Raw genomic sequence first — 21,610 nt, forward strand, 5'->3', positions numbered from 1 at the left:
ACATGATGTGATGAGAACTGGTTATTATATGCAACTGATGAATCATTGAATTCTACATCTGAAACTAATGAGGTACTCTATGTGGGCTAATTGAATTTAAATGAAAAAATAATCATCTTTGGACTTCAAAGGTGGCCTAGAAAAAGATACATAAGATCCAACAAGTCAATACGACAATCAGCCTAAAGGAAAATAAAAACAGGCAAATAAAGCTGGGGGCAAGATGTGTTTCTACCAATACATGCCAGAATGTGAGCCAGATATTTGAATTGGAGCCTCCTAACAGCCAAAGCAAAGAAGAAAAGCAGAGCAGTGACAGAGGTCCTAATGCCCTTGGTGTTAATTTTTCTGATACAGGAGAACCTCCATCTCTGGAAACTGGAAGGCCAACACAGGCTCTGCCATGCTGGAGCAGGTGGCCATGACAGAGAGGTAAGAGACAGAGGAGGTGTAATAGGGCACAGCAGCAGCCCTAGCAGGAGGTGGGGGAGGGATACAAGAGACCCATAAGGAATGCCACCTCACTCTTTGGCCAGGGCCTCACCACCCACCGAGCACTTTCCTAGACATGGCAACCATTTATTGCACCACCCCCTACAGTGTAGATGGTATTATAATCCCACCTTACAGGTGGCAGAGGCAAGTTCAGAGAGGGAAAGTGACTTGTCCGGGGTCACAGAGCTGAACAATGACAGAGCTGAGAGTAGATCGCTGATGTCTTAACTCTAGGTCCAGGGGTCTTTCCAGCCCTGCACAGCTACTGTAGAGAGAGCAGGGAGTTCTCCCCAGTCCCCTCTGTGCTCTGACAGGTACACGAAAACCATCCTTATTAGGGCACCAGGGCCCTGGAATGTTCATTCCTCTCTCAGATTTCTTTTTTCAGCTCAGTGTCAGGAGGAAGAGGTTATTTCCACTGAATCATGAATGTAGCATGTACACTTTGTCTGAAGGTTCCTTAGGTCTTTCTGTCTTTAAGCACTGCTGGGAACTCTCTTCACTTGAAGGAGGGCCAGTCACCTGCTTCCGGGGCCAGCAGCACACACACGTTCTTTCCTGCAGGCCCCATGACCTCTGCGTGCAGGCATGCAATGAGAATGGATAGAGTGTGGGCTTTGGGGTCAGAAAGATCTGTTGAGTGAACATTCGTTGAGTGCCTGCTGCATGCTGTGTTGTGCCATGTACCAAAGGGGTCAAGATGAAAAGATCCAGCCCTTCCCTTCAGAGATTCTGTGTCCACTGCAGGGGTCAGAACACAAATCTCATTGGTCAGAGACAAGAGGGGGGGGGTGGTTGGCTTGTAGCAATGAAAATGCCAGAGGTACAGCTCTAGGTAAGAGTTTAGGGCTCATCCGCACACTCCTGAGTTCAGCTTTCTTCTGCGTCGGCGTCATTCCCGCCACTGTGTTCATCCGGTAGCTCACAGCGGCTCAGGTTTCCATCCTGACACTGTCAAGCCCAGCAGGACAAAACTCTTTCCCAGCCATCTCAACCAAAGCCTGGAAGTGAGCCTTCTTTATGGATTGGCCTGCCCTGGGTCACATGACCATCCCTGAGCCAATCACTATGGCCCAGAAGTGGCACCTGCGCGACTGCCCAATCCCACATCATGTTTCCACCCCTGGAGACTGCTGTGGGACCAGTCACTGTGGTGGCCATGACCAAGGGAGACGGGAAGGGCTATGACGCCACGCGACATCAATGTTGTGCAGACTAAAATTACAGAGGTCCACTCCGGGCTCCTCGGCCAACGTAGCAGATGGAGTGTGGTATGTAGGGGTGGCAGTGGGCTGTGGGTGCTTGCAGAGGGCACGCAGGAAAGGGGTACCCAACGCAGACTAGGGAGGGGTGAGGTCAGGGAAGTCTTCCTGAAGGAGGCGGAGCCGCAGTCCCCTTGTAAAGAATGAGTAGGAGTTGGGAGGCTTTCCGTCATTTGTTGAGCATGAGCTGGGAGCCAGATGTTGAGGGAAGCACTAGGGAAACGGTGGCAAACAGGACAGACATGTCGTCTCCCTTCCTGGAACTGATGGCTCAGGGGCTCAAAGAAGCTGAAGGCGAGTGAAAGTGAGTGGTCCTGTCCCTTCCAGGCCGGGTTACCTGGGGCAAGTTAACTAACCTCTGTGAACTGCTGCAGCCGTTAATTGGAGGTGATCAGCCAGAGTGCCTGATCGGGAGAGGAAGGTTCAGGAGCTCACCCAGTAGCAGTCATCGCAGGGAGGGGCTGCCTTTCCTTCCCGTCAGCCCCCGGGGGCAGCTGAGGCCCTCACTCTGGGGGTCCACTTATGCCCTCTGGTCTCAGGGAGGGGTGTGCTCATGACCCGAATCACCTGGTTGGAGGCAGTCATTTCCTTCCCCCACTGAGCATCCACAGGACATCATGGTCCTTTTCCCCATGGCCTTTCCAGAATGTGAGCCCAGCCTTCTGAGATGCCTGATGAGATGCTCACAAATGGCCCCAACAGACCACCATATCCCCAGCTCTGCCCAGTTCCCGGCCATGTGGGCCTGCAAGAGCCTACCTCAAGCCCGGGTCCACTTGGGCCTAGGACTCAGTTTCCCTTCTGTAGATCATGGGCAGAACTCCCAAAGGCTGGGTCGGAGCTCCCCAATCCCACCTCCATGGGGGAAATCTCTGGGGGCCCATCAACAGGCCCTGGCTCCTCTCTCCACCTGGCCTGTTCGCCGAGTAGCCTGACTCCTTGGCAAAATCAGCAATGTGGCTTGGTTGGTGCTCGTCCCACCCAGCTGGAGGGGAGCGTGGACCCATGGTCTCCAGTCTCTCCCACACTGCCCCACCCATAAATCCCTTTCCTTGCCCAGGGAAGCAGGGGTCTGTGCCCCATGGGGTGCAAACTGGTAGGTATTCTGGAAATTCATCGTTGGAAAACAGCCTCTTAGAAACCAGTTTTCTCTGGGTCTTGGTCCAGACTTCCATCTTCCATGGAGAAGAAACCTGATTTAGGAAGGTGTCTCAGGGCACAGGTCTCCTGAAACTGAAGGTGCCTCACCTGTCAGCCACTACAGCCAAATATGGGGACCCTGGTCAGAGAGCCCGGGGGGCTCTTAGAGCTCTGAGGACCAAAGGTCATCCTCAACTGTGGCTGCCGTAAGAATCCAATGAGAAGCTTTAAAAGCATGGAGAGAGTGTTCTAACATAGGGCAGGGCCCCCAGAGCTGAATGTTTACTCTGTGTGTGTTTGCTTGACTCTCCTGGTGATGCTGATGCACAATGAGAATCATACCTAGGCCTTCCCATTTTTCAGATAAGGAAACTGAGGCTTCAAGAAGAAGACGCTTACCCAAAAGTATTGAGGAAATGACTAGCAAGCCTCCAGGTCACTGGTCTGCCCTGCTGAGAGAGAACAGGCTGCATTGTGTCCCGACTGGGAGGAAGGGTGGCTTGTTTGGATTGTGGAATCAGACACAATCTAGGTTTGGAAGCCAGCACGTGGCTGGCTAAGCTCTCTGAGCCTCAGTGTCCCCTCGGAAAGATGGGTTCAACCTTCCTGACAGAGTTGTGGTGGGGGTTAGAGAATGGTGAGCCCGCACAGACAGCCTGGTGCCTATCAGGAGGTGAAAAGGTATGAGTTTTCATCCTTTTCCTTCTGTAATCTGACATGCTCCTTGCTACAGCTGAATGAAAGAACTGAGCAAAGAGCCCGAAGATCTGTGTAATCCTGGCTCTATGACCATCCTGCTGTGTGACCTGGCCAAGCCGCTCTGCCTCTCTGCCTCTCTGGCCCTCAATCGGACTTGGCCATGAGGATAAGAGAGTTGGTTCTAAGAACCCTCCGGCCATGATCTCTCCTCATTCCAGGCTTTATGGCTCAGAGACACAAATAGATCTCAGAGCAGGCGTGCCCCATGTGACCCTGGAGAGTGAGGAGAGAAGCAAGAATATTGACACAAAGTCCCCTGTGACTTCCAAATCCAGCCACCACAAGGGAAGCCAAGTGTAGGCCCTGGAAGACTTCTCCAAATACAACCATCCCCTTGTTGCAGGGTCAGAGTCCAGCATTGAGATCTTTCCCTGCAAAACAAACTGACCTTGCAGCCCTCGAGTGGCTGGAAAGGGAACAAAAGCACTGGGTCCAGAGGGCCAGGCCCCGGCCGGGAGAGCAGCCTGCCAGACTCCCCGGCCTGCCCGCCCCAGGCTCAGGGCAGAATGCACCCTTTGTCCCCTGCCGGCTCTCATGGAGCATGGTCGCTGGGGCTCGGAGGGCGGCCTGGGAGGGATTTCGGAGCCCTTCAAGCAGCTTTCCCAAGGGAAAAAGATCTCGGGAGTGGCCGGGTGTCCAGGATGTCTCCGGGTGGGGACAAGCTCCCCACTGCTACGGAGCCAGCCTGGTCGGGAGGGGACAGGGGCTGGGTCTTGAGACCTCTCCCACCTCTCATTCCTTCTCCCCCTCATCCTTCCTCTTTCTCTCTCGCTTCCTGGCTCCCTTTCTAGTCCCTCTCCTTTCTCTGTCTCTCTCTCTGTCCATCTGTGTCTCTGCTTTGTTTGTACGCCCTTCTGTCCCTCCCGCTGCGTCTCCGTCTCCCTTCTGTCTTTCTTGCTGCGTCTCAGTCTCTTGTTATTTCGCCTGTCCGTCTCAACGCATGCGCACGTCACTCTGTCCTACGGCCTGTTTATCCATGCGTCTGTGTCTCTCTGTCTGTCTCTACCTGTCTCTCTCCCTCTGCTCCCGCTTCCTGCTCCCTCCCCCGATGTTCACTGTCTGTCTATCCATCCTGCAGGTACAGGCTGTGGGTGGACAGCTGCTCAGAAATGTTTGGCGGTCTGGACATCTGCGCCGTCAAGGCCGTCCACAGCAAGGACGGCAGAGATTACATCATTGAGGTGAGGGCAGGCATGCCAGAGGGACACAATCCACTTGCAGTCTCCAGCGTGGTCTGCTCTGTCCTTAGCCCTGGGGGTCTGGACACATGCGGCTGACTCGCAACGGCTTCTCACCCACCGGCCTCACGCATCTCCCCATCCCCACTCTCGGCCGCATCTCAAGCCTCTGAGCTCCAGACATGAAGTTTGACGACCCCTGGGCCTAAGGGGAGAGGGAGCGCAGCAGGCCACGAGGCAGCAAGACTGTGGGCCATTGGGCCTCTGAAATTTCCTGCGTCCAAGTGTGTAAACAGGGCACGTTTCCCTACCCACGCAGAAATTCCATCCTCTGTCCCTTCAGCACACTTGTGCTTAGGGGCTCCCCAGGGCTAGGCATGGGTGTGGCTCTGGGGACAGAGCTGTGACCCAGACAGGCATGGGGTGTGCAGGCTGGTGAGGAAGGAGGATGAAGAACAAGTCATGGAGGGCACCGAACACGGGGGACAGAGCACTGCTGGGGTGTGAATGGAAGGAATGATGAAGAGCAATAAAATTGTAAGAGAGAATCTCTCCACACCCCTCCTGCAGCCCATGCCACACCCAGGCCCACAGCCGCCTGCCGTCCTCCAGGAGGGTCACCTACCCATATACCTCTAATCCCTCACTCTCCTTCCCCCGCTGACTTCCTGTCTGTGCTTCCCCCAGACCATCCCACAGTCCCCCTGTCTCCTCTAGGACTCCCCCTGTCCTTTCCTGGTCCTACAGTCTCCCCTCCCCCCACAGCTCCCCTCTGTGCTTTTCCTAATCCCACCATCCCCCTCTCTCCTCCAGGACTGCCCCCCCCCCCTCCCTCCCGGGCCCCCCCCCCTCCCCCGCTCCCCCCCCCCTCCCCCCCCCCCTCCCCCCCCCCCCCCCCCCAGCACACACACACACACACACACAGCTCTGGCTCTTCACTGCTTTTCCCTGAAAATGCCCCTCTGGCCTCAGAGTTCTCCCTTCTCTCCCCAGCTGCACATCTCCGAGGCCACACCCCCATGACCCCTTGCAGGGGGTCCCCTTCCATGGCCTTCTCAAACCGCAGGGGATGGGTGGTGCTGACACAAGGCCAGGACACGTGAGGGAGAGCCCTGCGGCCTCCCCCCGGCCCCGCCCTGGCTTGTGGGCCGCTAATGGCAAGCACATGGCTGGGCGACCACAGGAGCCAGCCCGTCCTGCAGGCCCGCGTGCCTGCACCGCTCCCTGGGACCCAGAGCACGGCAGAGCCAGGTGATTCCATGGGCAGGAGCCCTGCTTTCTGCCAGCCACACCAGGAAGGGGTCGGCACCCTCCCCGGGCAAGGGCCACCCTTGGATGGACACGGTCCCTCTACCCTCCCCAGAGAGGCCAGAAAACTCCCAGGATGAGCTGTCCTGTATTTGCAGGTTCTGTCCTGCTCTGGAAAACAGCTCTCCTCTCAAGTCTGGGAACCACTTTGCCTCTGGCTGCCACCATAGCTGAAACCACCACCCCTCTCAGGAACCCCTTCTCGGAGGTGGTATTGGAGGGGCCAGGAGCACTACTGGCACGCGTGCTTGCTTCTGAGCCAAAGCCAGGCTGCCTCCTGGAAGCACAAGTTCCCGCCCTCCTGAGCAAGCCCTGGGGGTTTTGGACCGGGTTGGACCAAGGGCCCTCTGCCTGAGGCGTTGCATCTCCTGAGACCCCTCATGGCCCTCCTGCGTCGGCATCTCCTCACAGGGACCAGCAGACATGAGCTCAGCTGTGGCACACACGGAGTCACCGTCCTTCACTAATGAGCCCCTGCACGGGGCGCCAGGCTCCAAGCCGGGTGGTGGGGATCCAGCAGCGGCCATGGCGGCAGGGACCCTTCCATCTAGAGCTTCCATCCAGAGAGGGGACAACAATCATGGAGGAAGGGCTCCTTGACTCCCCTTCCCCTCCCTCCCATGAGTTTAGCATTCTCTCTGCCCTGAGAGCTCCTGCCTATTTGAGTTTTCTCAACATTTGTTCTGAGGAAACAAAAGACTGTACTCGTGGGCCCAGACGCCCTGCCTCCAGACATTCAGAGGGTCAGGGATGAAAGACCTCTTACATTTTTTTTTGTTTAAAGCAAAATTAGTGGGTTTGGACTTTAAAAAACAAGTAAACAACTTCTCAAAATGTTCCAGGGGGGGAAAAAAGATGACTTTTCAAATTGTTTTTTCTCTCAGAAACATTGCAGAGTTGTTCCCCTTGCTTTTGGGTTTACAGTGAGGTTAAGGGAGATGGGGAGCTTGCTACCAGGAAGATAAAAGGTATTTTTTCCCAGTCAGGTAGAAAAGACAGGAGAGATCCAAAAATTTTCTTCAGCAACCTCTGTGGTGAGAACATAAAAATTGTATGACATGTTTTGTGAAAATCCTCACAGTAGAATTCTCAGGGGAAAGACCCTTGACCTTGTCCTCCATGGCCTGTCCAGGGAACGATGTTGCTCACTGGAAAAATGTTTCCTTGGGGAGACCAGAGTATCCACTTCCTTCGGCTTTGTCCACCATGGGGATTCCAAAATGCTCTGACCTCAGGTTTGTTGTGGTGGCTGTTTTCTACTGCAGGGAGTGTAGGAAACAGAAACCAGAACAGAAAAAGATGGGTAGGGTCAGGGGGAGGAAGGAGGACAGGCCTGTGTCCATCCAGACAGATTCCACAGTTATAACTCAGTTCAGCCCACATAGACCAAAAGGCTCTCCGTGTGCTGGGCACTGAGAGGACTCAGGACTCAGGCCCAACCCCCAGGGAGCTCAACTGAGGACAGTTCTTAGGACCATGCTAGAATCCACATTCACATCCTTGAACTGGCTTCTCAGCCTCCCGACCACATGGCTGCTTTAGACACACAAGCCCCTAAATGCCCCCAAACCCCCCAGTTTACTTGAGGAAAACATGGGCCCCCAGGGGAAATGACCTGCCCAAGATCACACAGCAAGTCTGGAGCAGAACACAGGCTTGGATTCCAGGTTCCCCTTCCTGGTTTTCACCACAGAGGGCTGTTTCAGTGCTCAGGGAGAAACAGAAGGACCGTGGCTTGCTAGTAACGTGTCCTGGAACTTACTACTTGTTTGACACTCAGTTTCCTCATCATGATGATGAAGATGGTAACAGTACCTGCCTCCAAGAGCTATTCTGAGATTGGTCCAAGATCATGCACACTCAGTCTTGGAACAGTGCCTGGCACGTAACGAGTGCTCAATAAAACACAGCATGCACTGGTATCCTGATCACTATGAGCAGGACTTAGTGCAGGGACCTTCCAACTCTCTGTCGTAGGAACTATTGAGGACCTGTCTGTTGGTCCTGACCCAGGGCCCATCCCTGCCCTCAGGGACTCACAGTCCGGTTGGAGAGACACAGGTAAACAGGAGATGTCAGCACGGTGGGTTAGCTCTCCGAGGAGCATGGGTGAGTCCCTGGTTAGAAGTCGCCCAGATAGAGAAGAAGGGCTTAGCTGCCTGTTCCGGGAAGGATGAAAAGGAATTCAGTGAAGAGTGAGCAGAGAGAATGGGCATAGATAAGGACCTGGTGGGAAGAGAGAACCTGGCGAGTCCAGAGCTTGGAAAAAGGGGAAACAAGGCTGTGCATTTGATGGCCGTGGGGTGGATGAACAGGCCCGGATTCCCACAGTGGAGGAGGGAAGAGAATGCCTGCCTAGGCCTCACTGCCCTTCCAGACCTTCCACAGATGCCCGTGCCTACGAAGATCACCCATGATGGCCTTGTGTGACTTTGGCCAAGTCCCTTCCCATCCCTAGGCCTCAGTTTCCCCATCTGCAAAAAGAGCGGGATGCACAAATGTAATATGTCAGGACCCCTTCCAACATAAGCACTTTGTCTCCTTGAGAAGCAGGCCATTCCCTGTGGAATGTGTTTCTCTCCAGGCACATGGTCTGCCAGAGCCCCTGAGAATAGGCCTTTCCTCATCTCTCTTCTCTCCGAACACAGGGTCAGCTCTGGCCCAGGTCATTTTTTGGTCATAAGTGAGCCCCCACCTTCACTGCTTCCGGCTTTGTGGAAAGCCTTGACCTTGGGCCAAAGTTTAGGAGGTGGGCCCCCAGCCTGGGCAGGAGCCAAGGTGGGAAAGGAGGGGGCAGAGACTGGCTCCCCAAAGAAAAGAGCAGAAAAGGTCAGCAAAGGCTTCCTGACCCTTGGTCACATTTCTGTAGCCCAACAAATGTAGGCTGAATCGAACCGAATCCTGAGAGCTGATTCCACGGAACTGCGGGGATCTGGGTGTCTCTGTGGCAACCATTCCCAGCTGGAGGCGCGGGGCGAGGTGTTTGCCGGGAGAACATCACCATCTAGTGGTCGCTTCTGTCCCGAGCCCTGAGCCAGCCCTCCAGGGACACACACTGCCCTCCGGGCTGCCCGGCTACCCTGGCATGGGGTTCCCTCAGGCCTCCTTTCTCTCCCACAGGTGATGGACAGCTCAATGCCCTTGATTGGAGAGCACGTGGAAGAGGACAGACAGCTGATGGCTGACCTCGTTATCTCCAAAATGAGCCAACTCCTGATACCGGGTGGCACAGTGCCCTCGCCCCTGAGGCCTTGGGTAAGGTTCTCAGGAGCACAGGAGACTTTGTACCTGTGAGAAATGCTGGGCTCTCTGGGACTGGGGAGTCCCTGGATCCAAAGGAGATAGTTCTAGAATGGAACCAGCCTGGGGAGAAAGGAGTGGGGTGTGGATGGAGGCTGGGCATGTGAGTTTGCAGCCCAGCGCCCGCAGGGGAGTTTCGGAGGCTCTGAGACCTTCCTCCTTCCACCGTCACAGGTAGAGAAACGTTGCCTCGACTGCACCTGCACGCAGAGATTATTAATGTAAGAAGTTGGTTGTCCCTTCTGTGCCCTCCATCCAGGGCCTGAGCAGGGAGCGGTGGGTGCGTGTGGGCGTGTGTGTTGTTGTGTGCATGCACGCGTGGGCCTGTGTACACACATGCCCTTTGTGTGTTCCCAGGACAACAGTCAATAGAGATTACTGTGTCTTCTGTCTCTCCATCCCCCAACCTCAACAAGCTCCCACACAGCTCCCTTCCACGGTCCTCACTGCAGATTACCAGATCGTTCTCCAAAGAATCTGCTAGCTCTCAGCTTTCTGGAAAAGCAAGTCTCAAAACCTGCTCCCCCCTGCCCCCCACAAAAACAGATCTATGATGACAGCTGTCGAATGGTGGTTATACCTGAGGGGGTTGCTGGCTGGGAAGTTGTGTGTGGGGCAGCCTTCTCCACTGGAATGTTCTGTCCGGATCCCGGTGGTGGCCACACAGATGTATGCACACGTAAAAAGTCACGATGGTGTACTCTTAAGAATCGTGAGCCTGACGGAAGTTTTACCTCAGTGATAACAAGATCTTTGTAAGTCCTGCCCTCCCACCCTGGAAGCAGAGGGCTGTGGCGATCACAGCACGCTTCTTTCTTCTCCTGCTCTAGGCTCCACAGTCCAAACCAGCAAAATCCCCCGGGCCGGCCCACATGGGACCTCTGCTTGGACAGCCACAGCCACGGCCACCTACACAAGGTAAGAGCCACAACAAGGGAGCCACAACAAGCCTCACCAAGGGAGATTATACAGGGATGTTGAAACGCCCTGAGGGGTCCATGTATGGTCTCCAGAAGGCACTCTGGAAAAATCCATCTTAATACTGTGTCCACAGAATATGGGCACTCCCTCTGTGTGCGGGACGAACGAGCCTGTGATGTCTGTCACCCCCTTCAACTCAGACAGGAAGGACGGGGAGACGGGAATTTGCTGAGTACCTCAGCTGTGCTAGGCCCCCAGTGAGGGACTTTCTCATCTATCCCCCCCACCTTTTTTTTTCTCCTTTGTCTCCCAAGCACTCCCCAGTGAAAACATCAGTATCCTCTTCATTCCAGAGGTGGACGTGGAGGCTCTGCCCAAAGGAGCACAGTGAGAAAATGCAGGTTTATACGTCTGGCTTTTCAGATCTTTGAGGAAGTGTCTGCTTCTTACCCACTGGTGGTGCCTGATTGTAGATTTATGAGCCAAGCAGCCAGAGTGGGAGAGAAAGAAACACGGAACATTATATATGACTTTGTTGATGGAAATTCTCCCTCAAAAACTATGCCAGCATTACTGTGTAAATGCCACCACTTAGTAGAGAACGATCCGTTAGTGATGACAGGATGTAGCCGAGGCAATAAATAACTTTCTCACGGAATGTCACCGCCTGGGTGTTCTCCTGCACAGGCCTGGGGGGACACACATGCCCCGCTGCCATCCTCACAGCCAGAACCTTCCAGGCGCACTCATTGCTCCAGGGCCAGCTTAGAACCTATCAGAAAGGAAAAGCCTTACTCTCACGTTGTGGCCTTTCCAGTAGCTTTGATTAAAGTAACATACTCATTGTTTCTTGGAAAAAATCAGCCTTGGACATTAAATAGCTTTAAAGACATAGACATTAAATAGATAAAGTGCCCCGTCCATGTTTCCTGTGTCTGTGTCTCTTCTCAGAAAACCAGAAAGTAATTAAGAAAAGGGAAATTGCATAACTTCTATCACCATGCACTTGGACGTCAAGATTCTTCTTGAGGCAGATAGATGTGGTTTTGAATCCTCCTCCGCATCTCAGTACCCTTAAGCCTTAGGAAAGTCACGTCGTTTCTCTGAGCCTTGGTCTCCCCAGCGGTATAACCGCTGCCCTGGGGGGTTATGGGGAGCTGTCCACGGGCAGTGCAGCCGAAGCGGCTAGCAAGGTGCCCAGGGCGGGGGTAAGGCCCAGCAGGTGTTAGGTTAGTTTACTAGGAATAATTAGCTATATAACTCTCACCGTGTAACACTTACAATCAACAATGTGGGTCTTATTAACAGTTAAACTATCCGTGTTGTTCTTAATGATCACTACCGTTAACCACCCTTAGAAGGAAAGCAGCCCCACTCCCCTCCTGCCTAGCGGTAATTCCATCATTATAAATGTTCAAAAATAATTTATTCATCCCCCTGCCAGGCTCCTGGCTGTGCCTCCGCCCTGCCCTCTTCTTCCCCGCTCTGCCCCAGGACTTACTTTTTAAAACACATTTGAACAGAGCACTTTTAAAACAGAGGGCTACTATATTCTGGTTTCCTCTCCCGCCCAGAGTATAGACATGCTTGATAAAGAGATATTATTTTAAGGGACATGGGGCTAAACACACTTTTAGTGAGTTGAAAAACAATCAATTGAGAACCAATTAAGATAATTAAAGCAAATGCTCATTGAATTAACATTCAGATTAAAAATAACAAGGCTAATTAAAAAACAATGCTCTCACTGAGTTCCCAAAATAACAGGATCACATTATTAACTTGTTTGTTTGAACTCATCGTAAAAAGTGAAGTTTTCTTTTAGAGAACCTCATAATTTTTTAGCACCAATCCTGTGCTTGGGCAAATACTTTCTATATATAAGTTAATGGGTTTTTGTATGTGCTGAAATTAAAAATACTAAATTGTTTGCTTTGCCAAGATGCTGAAAGAAATGAGTGTCTCTTGAGGAAGCCCAGGTATCTAAGTGGGATTCGACAAATAGTTAATAAATAAATGAATGAATGAGGATTCAGGTTTCTCCAAGATATTATTGGCCCTGGGATAGGGGTGAGGATGGGACGACTTGAGATAAAAGTAGAAAACAGAGGTTTCCTTTGACCGGAAGTGGGTTTAAAACACACGAGAGTAAGCCAGCATTTAGAAATCAGGAACTTTGGCACAAATCTCTGGATTTCAGGTTCTCTGGATAGAGCAGAAGCTCTGGAAGCCAGGGGCCTGGGTTCCTCCTCAGCCAGTGTCCCCACAGTGGATCCCACAGGCTCCCTGGGACAGCAGGACTCCGCCGTTTGCCTCAAGCCCCGCTCCTCCCTATTGTCACCTTCACAGCTGTGTCTATAGTGTCGATCCTTATCTCCTTTAGCTTGCATCTTCCGACCTATGTTTGTATCTCAAGGGGAAAATGTTTTTAAAAATTTAAAGTAGCAATCTGCTCGGGCTGCCAAGAGGTTTTTGGATATTTGCCTGCTTCATTTATTGAGCTGTTTGGGTTTGAGATTTCTGGGCCCTCCGAGCCCCTGGGACAGATGGTGACAAAGGCGGGTGCACAGCAAATCAAGGCCATGTGCGGCCAGTTGCTTCCTCTTTGCTGCCGTTCAGTCCAGTGTCCGAGGTGCTGCCCGGGCTCCCAAGAACGTTCGTGGGCGAGGGTGGGGCGGGGGTTGGGGCTGTGGAGTGGCTGCTCTGAGGGCCTCATTTTACAGACGAGGGCCCAGAAACCCGGAGAACCCAGAAATCCAGAGAAAAGGGACTTACTCATGGCCCCATAGCAAGTTAAAGCAACAATGGAGTTAAGACCCCAGGCTCCTGGTGCCACCAGTGTGGTGCACCAGCCACCAGACATGCAGGGCGTGCCCTCTGCAAAGGTGCCAGCTGGGATGACATGGGGGAGGGGGGGCAGCTCCTCCTGCACCTGGCTCAGAGGGGCCACCCCTGGAGGATAGCACCTTTTCTTCATTTGCACAAAGATGTGAGGACTGAGGGCAGCCCTGCATGGCATAGTTTGTGGGGTTTGGGGGTTTTTGTTGTTGTTTTTAAGGAAAAAAAGAAAAGGAAACAGAGCTTTTGGGTCAAAGAGAGCTAAGCTTGAATCTTGGCTCTCTGATTAGAAGCAACAGCTTGAGCAAGTCACAGTATATCTGGGGCTCAGCCTCTTTGAAAAATGGGGACACATTTGTGGGGATCATGCCTGCTGCCCGGCTGCCCAGCCCTAGGTTCGGGGTATAGTGTGTTCAGTAAGACCCGGGGAGGGCAGATGAGCAGAAGTCGTATTATGAAAGGGCCCCAGAGACGGGCCCCAGTCCCTTTGACCTCCCAGTCTCCTCACCTGTCTGAAGTTATCTCAACAAAGCCAGACGAGGACAACCATGGTGCTGCCCATTCTCCCAGGAGCAGGGCACCGTCTGCTTGGGCAAGATGCAATTCACAGTCAGGATCCCCGATACTCTCAGGCTTCCAGAGTGAGGAGAGAGCACCTTGCATGCCTGGGGCCTTGGAGTTCCACTTGGAAGTCATTTCTGGGTGGCTAAAATGTCCCCAAGCTTACGATGCCCCTTTGCTTGTCCGTGAAGGCTCTGTGCAGTGAGAGGGAGAAGCCAAGACCCCATGAGCTTCCTGCGGCTACCCCTACTAGCTAGGAGACCTTGGGGATGCTCAGTGTGCATCTCTCCCTGAGAAGGATGGTGTCTTCCCTACCAGCCCCTCCCTAGATCAAATGATATATAGGTCTTTGAAAGTTCTTAGAAAAGCTTAAAGAGCTATTGGAAAGTAAGGGATAATCCATTGTCTCAAAAACAATACATCTTCAGTGTGGAAAACATCAGTGAGCAATAGGAAGAGAATTAACCCCACCGCTTTCATAATCATTGAGCCATGCCTCTTACTCAAAGCATAGAGAGCAGAAGGATCACCTGGGAGCTTGTTGGAGACGCAGAACCCCAGAGCCCGCCGGTAGCCATAGCCATAAAAATGCCATAGATGGAGTGGCTTCAACAAAAGACATATATCCTCTCTCCGTTCTGGAGGCTGAAGTCCAAAGTCAAGGTGCCAGCAGGGCTGAAAGTTCTCTCCATGGCTTGTGCACAGCACCTTCTTACTGTGTCTTCACATGGCCTTTCCACATGTGGCCCTAGGCTTGTGTGTGTGTGTGTCTCTCTCTTCTAAGGACGCCAGTCCTATTGGGTTAGGGCCCCACCCTTATGACATCATTTAACAATAATTTGTTCCTTTAAAGCCCTATCTCCAAACACACTCACTTTGAGGGTGAGGACTTCAAAGTATGAATGGGGCGGTGGGGCACAGTTCAGTCCACAACACTCTCCCTCCCATACCTACTATATCAGAATCTTCATTTTGACAAGATCCCCCAGTGATTCGTGTGCACATTAAAATTAGAGAGACACGCTGGTTCAAGGGGACAACTTTCCAGTCTTCATGTTTTATGGAGCTATATCCATACATGTGTGCTAAAATGGAATAAGCCTGTACATGCTATTTTGTAAGCTGCCTTTTTGTTCCGTGGTATATATTCAGCACATATTATCAACAATGTTCTGTCATTTACTATGATTCTGCCACAATATATAATGGCCACAGCATATTCCATTATAGAGATGTATCTTAATGTCGATCAGTTGCGCAATTGGGCATTTATATTGTTTTCAGCTTTTCACTGTTATAAAAAACTGTAATGGACATCCTTGAAGCAACCAGGTTTATCTTAAAAACTTGACCATCATCATCTTTCCCCCTGTAGGGGGCCCTCGACAAACTCCGACCCAGCAGCCCGTGCGATCCGGAAGCCCGTCCCAGCAGCGGCTCTCCCCGCAAGGCCAGCAGCCCCTGAGCCCCCCATCCGGATCTCCGCAGCAGCAGAGATCACCAGGCTCTCCGCAGCTGTCCCGGGCATCCAGTGGCACGTCTCCAAACCAGGCCTCCAAGCCAGGCGCCCCCCTCGCCTCCCAGCCCCGGCCCCCCGTTCAAGGCCGAAGCGTCTCCCAACAGGGCGAAGAGTCCAAGAAGCCAGCACCACCTCATCCTCATCTCAAGTAAGTGCTCTGGGATTGGGTAGGGTCAAGGGTGGAGCTGGGCTGGGGGCAGAGCTGGGCTGACTCAGGGCTGGGACTCGAAGACAGAGGGCCTCACCCAGATTTTAAATGGTCCAAAGCCTAGAGGATGGAACTTGGATGGCCGGCAGGGCTCAGGAGGTCAGAGTACAGCATAGTTCCCACCGCGGTCCTCCAGATACACACACACACACACACACACACACACACACACACACACACGCACACCAGTTATCTCTTGCTGCATAACAAACCTCCCTGAAAGAGTAGCTTAAGAAAACAGCCATTTTCTGTATTCGTAATTTTTTGGTTCAGCACTTTATGCTGAGTTTGACTCAACTGGGAGGTGCTTCTCCTCGTCTCTCCTACAGAGTTGCCAGATAAAATACAGGATGCCCAGTTAGAGTTGCATTTCAGACAAGTGATGAATAATTTTGAGTATAAGTATATCCTCAAAATTGCATGGGCTATACTTATACTAAAAAAGTATGTTCTTCATCTGAAATTCAGATTTAACTGGGAATCCTGTGTTTTTGTTTACTAAATCTGGCAACCCTACTCTCCTGGGATCATTGATATGGCTGCGGTCATCTGGCATCTTCACTGGGGCTGGATGGTCCAAGAGGGCCTTACACACACATCTGCTGTCAGCTGGTCCTCTCTCTCTCTCTTTCATGGGCCACAACCTCCAGAAGGCTGGGTCCCACCTCCTCACATGGTAGAATTTCATCCCCACAGAGCACAAGTAGAAGCTTCAAGGCTTCTTGAGGCCCAGCTTTGAAGGCACACAAGGTCATTCCATCCCACTACATGCTTTTGGTCAAAGCAACTCACATGGCCAAAGAGACCCTTGGTAGGAGGGCCTGCAAAGCCACACTGGGAAAGGCTAGACCCCAGGCATGGGGGGGACTGTGGCTGTCATGCCATGTTTGTAAACAACTCATCATGACACACATACGTGTCCCCTTTCCTCTCAAGCCTCTCCCTCGGTTTGAGGTCAGAGAGGTCCCAGATGTGTTTTTCTTGGGAAAGCCCCTTCCTTCCTTCAGCGCCAAGCACTGATGTCGATAAGCATAGCCTCACTCCCAGCAGCCCTTGCCCACTTACCACATTCCAAGTACTTCACCCAACTGAGGTTTTTCATCAATTCTCACAGCTTAGTAGTTAGTAACTGTTATTATCCACATTTTACTAATGAGGAGGAGATGAATAACTTGCCAGAGTTCCCACTGTTGAAGAGTGGAAGAGCCAGGATTGAGCACAGGGCCAGTCCGCGGATTGGGCTAACCATAATGTGTTTGAATGGGTCATCCATTCTCGTGGCTCAGAGATCTAAAAGATATCAACAATAGCAAAGGTACACAATGAAACACCTTCCTCCCACCTCATTCCCATCCAGAACCTTCTGCCCCCTGCTCCCCAGAGGTGACCGCTGTTGTTAGCTCCCTGTGCGCCCCTCCCATGTTTCCTCGCACAAACACAAAAATACATGTTGGTTCCCAGCCCTGCTTTTTCCAAATGGTAGTGCTTCCTATCCACCCCAGCCTCCTTGCTTTTCACATTTAACAATAAACCCTAAAGTTCATCCATCAGTTCACTGAAAATGCTTCCTTTTCACAGCTGTCATACGTATTCCTCTGTAGAGCTGAATTACAGTCTAACCCTTCCACCGCAAACAGAAATTTGGTTTGCTCTTGCGGAGAAGGCTACAGGGAATAACCTTGCACACGCACTGCTTCTCACATATGCAGGATCAGCCGTAGAGAAGATGCCAGCAAGGCTGTTGCTGGATCCAAGGAGAAAGGCATTCTGAATTTGATGGGTATTAGCAAGAGGTCCCCTAGGAATTATGGCCCGTGGTTGAAAGCTCAGACTCCAGAGTCAGACCACCTGGTTTCGAATGCCAGCTCTCCCCCCTCGAAAGCTGTGTGACCTCAGAAACATGGCTCAACCTCTCTGTGCTTCTACTTCCTCACACGCACGATGGGGACAACAGTACTTACCCCACAGGGTTATTACAAAGATTAAAATGAGCTTATACACTGTTAGTGCTTAGAATGCGTCTGGCAATTTATAGATGTATCTAAGACAGCCTTTCTCCACTCAGCCCATCCCAGGACAGGTGGGGGCTTTGGAATTGGGGATAGTAAGTACCAACCCTATAGCAATCCAGCTAAAAACACTGAAACTCCTGATTTACTGCTTATTTGTTTCCGTTCAAGTTGGCGAGTATTTGCCAGCTCCCCAGTCTGCACCTAGTTCTGGACGAGGCCCTTGCGGGATAAGCAAGGGGTACAAGATGGTCCCCATTTAGGAGAGGATGGGGGTTTTATGGTGATGACAAGACTGTGCGGAACTTTCTCACACTTCGGCCTTTTTACAGCAGCTCTTGTGTGTGTCACCCCCACCAGAGGGTGGGCCTCCTGAGAGCAAGGCCCCAGTTACATCCATTTCCACGGCCCCGTCACCAAGACTTAGGCTGGCACCAAGGCTCAAACAGTGGGCACCCTGAGAATCCCGAGGCGGGCCAAAATCAGTAGTAAAGGCTTCAGGGAAAAGGTGGGAATTGAAGCCCCGAGTGGGAGAGAAGAGGCCCAGGGGTGATCCACTGGCCCTGCTTTTCATCGATGTCCTTTTCATCGAAGGAGGCCCTGAGCTGCAGGTCACTTGGCGAGGCCGAGGGGGCAGATGGCAGAGCGGGGTCCAGGACATGGGCCTCCTGATTCCCAAACTAGTGCGAGGAAGGGCAGGAGGAGCCACCACAGCCTGATGCTGATCCAGAAAATTCACAGTTGGCCACACAGGTCTGTGCACGGAGGTGCCGGCTGGGAACGCCTGCCCTCTGAGCAGCCTGGCTTAGTGGGCAGAATGTCAGCCTTGGGTGCTCCCCAGTTACCTGGTGTGAGCCCCGATTTCTGCACCAATCACCACTGTACAGGTGAAAGGCTGTGTGTCATGCATTTAGCATTACGTAAGCGTTGGGATGCCTGGTTTCCGGTCATCACATCCTTGTGATGACTGGGTTCACCCAGCCGGCTTCCAGGCAAGCCGCAGCGACTGGTGTCCCAGGCCTGGTCGCCCCCAACCCCCCTCACCTTTCTGTTTCAGCAAATCCCAGTCCCTGACTAACAGCCTCAGCACATCTGATGCTTCCCAGCGCGGGACACCAAGTGAAGATGAGGCCAAGGCTGAAACCATCCGCAACCTGAGGAAGTCCTTTGCCAGCCTGTTCTCTGACTAACCCAGCTGGGGCTGGGACAGGGGAGTGTTCTGTTCCACTCGCCCTTCTCCTGTCTCACCTTCCTTCTCAGCCTTGGTTCCCGATGGGAACAGAATGGAGGGACTGAGAATATACTCTCTAAATGCCTTTGACCCAGGAACTGAGTATGTACACGTGTTCCCCCTCCCTTTACCATGACATTCCAGCGTCAGCCAACTCAGTGGTGGGCCTTTGAGAGCCTCCAGGTTCCTCAGATCAGGCCCTAAAGGCATCACACCCTGCCCACCCACATGCTTGCTCCCCTGCCTCAGATAACCAAGTGAAATGTCTGTGTGTGGCTAGTTTTCACATTTCTTGTTAGTGTTTTGCTTGCCTTCAGGCAAAGGCCCCCTCTAGGCCTGGCCTGCCTTCCATCACTACTACCTACCCATGCTAACTCCATCCAGGCTCGAGATCACCCCTCAGATGACCCCCCATCCCACGTGGCCACCGGTGGGATCTAGAGAACCGTGGAAAGAAATCAGATCCTGTGTGACAAGTGGGGCCTTCCAGAACACAACAGAAATGGAGGGGAAGTCTTGAAGAGCTGCTCACGCCCAGATTGGACAGCCAAGAGCAGACCACAGGTTCTTTGATGAATCATCTCTAGTTCCAAGAGGAGGAAAATGCCTTCAACTTCCCAAGGTGGGAGTCAGCTTAGGGTTCCTCCCAGCCATTCTGTGTTACACCACGAGTAACTCTGAATGCCCGCCAGGAACGCTGTCCCCTCCTCCAAGATAGAGGACGAGCCAGAGAGAGTCCGCGGATCAATGGCTCAGGCTGAGAAAGGGCTGTGACAGCAACTTCGAGGCTGGCATGTCAGGGACTGTTGCCAGCAAGGCCCGGTAGGTTACTCAGTTATAAAAGGGTCCCATGGTCAAATATGTTTAGGAAACACTGTTTCTATTTCTTGTTTTGAGGTTGGTAGTACACATTACATGTCAAAGGCCCTCCGGCCTCCTGCAGTAAAGAAATGAGCTTTCACCTTGCTTAGCCCAAACCTATCTGACAATACCAGTTCCCTGCGGAGCTGGCAAAGGTCCCGACTCCTTTCCTAAAGCTCTTTCCCTACATCAAGCTGCCTCCCGTAATCAGACGGGGTGCAGGGCTGCCCCCCGTTACCACGCACCCGGTGCTATAAACATTGCAGGTGCCAGAACCAGCCTCCTGGGCTTCAAAAGAGCCTAGGACGTTAGAACATAGCCACCGCGCTCTCCCCTTACAGCCTACTTTGCAACTTGAGACATGTCTTCCCCTCCCTGTTGACAGAGAAAGAGAGAGGGAGGTGACACTGAACTTGTCCTTGGCCTGGAGCTACATTCTAGAGGAGAGGAAGCTTGTAGGACAGGGTGTACCACCACCACCAAGCCCACATGATTGGAAGATCAGGAACACAGAAACCACCCGAGGCAATCATCACTCACATGCATGGGAGATTCAGATCTGAAAAAGTCAACCTCACTTGATTCTCACTTAGTAATTAATCAAATGCAACCCAAAACACGCAACACAGGGGTCATAGGCCCGACAAAGTTTCTTGAAGTGTGGGCGCAGCTAGCTTCATTTCAGACCAAAGGAGTCAGGATTTCTGGTCATAAGGCCCAGACCCGTATGTTGGTCAGTCTCCCTGCATAGTTTGCGCGCATACTGAAGTGCATACTGGAGTCAGCTCAGCAGCCCCTGCTGAGCGGCGTAGGAAGGCCACGTGGCGAGAGCAGCACTGGTAGGGATGCCGTACACCCAGGGACCCGGTCCTCTGGTGAGCTGAACCCGTGGTTCCATGAACAGGATTGCCTGGCTGAAATGTTCCCACTTCCCTATAATCTGTCCCTTCCCTAAAAACATCTCAACTTTCAAGCTCGAGCTCCCAGATACTCCAGCCACAGTACCACACACTTTTCTCATCCGGCCAGGCATCCCGATTTCTAGAACCGTGCACACGTGATCCGTGACAATAACACTGTCTGTGGTAGCCAGCACATCGGAAGCAATTTTCCACTGGAAAATTTGAGCACTGAGACCAAGAGTGGTCTTGGCAAGAGCACGGAGCCCCAAAACGGGCTGTTTGCTCACATGGGCTAGCACGTGTCCCTTCCAAACTCTTCACCTTTCATAGCTGTGACATTTTGGAATGGGAAAGGACAAAAGGAAGTGAGGAAGGGAGTCACTCTGTGGAGGTTCTGAAAGGTTGTATGTTGGTTTGCTTTTGACCCAAGGGAGGCCTAGCATTGTCCCTCCAGGCTGACTTAATGAGGCTGAAACTTGAGGAAGAGCCCTTTGGTTTGTGCTAAAGTGACGCACAATGGGGTTTGAAGGAGGTAGCCTCAGGGGACACTGTCACCAGTGCGAGAATATACCATGGTCTTCCTCCTGTGGCCATGGTGAGATGGTTCTGTGGCTTAGGTGTAAAGTCCGCTTTCCAGGGACACTGAATATACACACCCTCTCTCTTCCATTACCTCCCGGGGTTCTCCTCACCATCACTGCACTCCCTCCAAACGATCATGCCTGCGGAGGAGGCAGGGAGGATGGGCCCTCACTCACACGGTCACAAACACCGTAGCAAAGCCCAGGGGGCCGCCTCCTGACATTCCCTTGGAGTCTGCGGTGGAAGGAGCCCTAGGGAAATCAAGCTGGCGAAGGCAGCTTGAGGAGCAGCTACGTGAGTCAAGCACGGGGCACACTGCTTGGCACACAGGTATCCAGGACATGTTTTAGGTACTAGTAAAACGTACACAAAGTGTGAAGATTGGAGAAAAAGGCTGTCTTCAGAAGAGCCTCCGTGCGAGGAAGTCACTTGCCCAGGAAAAGAATCAGAGTCTGAAAAGGAATGGGAGCAGAATCAGGGGGCCAGGAGGCCTCCCCCATGGGGCACGTGGCCAGGGGGGCAGGGGTGGCCACAGG

General features: G+C 52.6%; 1 protein-coding gene across 2 annotated transcripts in view; it reads left to right on the plus strand.

Moving 5' to 3' along the window:
• LOC111157509 (synapsin III) overlaps positions 1-18,688 on the plus strand; it is a 508,652-nt gene extending 489,964 nt beyond the window's left edge. For both annotated transcript variants that reach the window (XM_022518973.1, XM_022518974.1), the window contains exons 9-14: positions 358-432; positions 4,735-4,837; positions 9,263-9,397; positions 10,273-10,360; positions 15,138-15,429; positions 18,556-18,688. In XM_022518973.1, the coding sequence (XP_022374681.1) occupies positions 358-432; positions 4,735-4,837; positions 9,263-9,397; positions 10,273-10,360; positions 15,138-15,429; positions 18,556-18,688 (826 nt within the window). The remainder of the gene's footprint in view (positions 1-357; positions 433-4,734; positions 4,838-9,262; positions 9,398-10,272; positions 10,361-15,137; positions 15,430-18,555) is intronic.
• The last annotated feature ends 2,922 nt before the right edge of the window (positions 18,689-21,610 follow it).

Source organism: Enhydra lutris, unplaced genomic scaffold, assembly GCF_002288905.1.
Source record: "Enhydra lutris kenyoni isolate GAN:26980312 unplaced genomic scaffold, ASM228890v2 scaffoldscaffold55, whole genome shotgun sequence".
Lineage (NCBI taxonomy): Eukaryota > Metazoa > Chordata > Mammalia > Carnivora > Mustelidae > Enhydra > Enhydra lutris.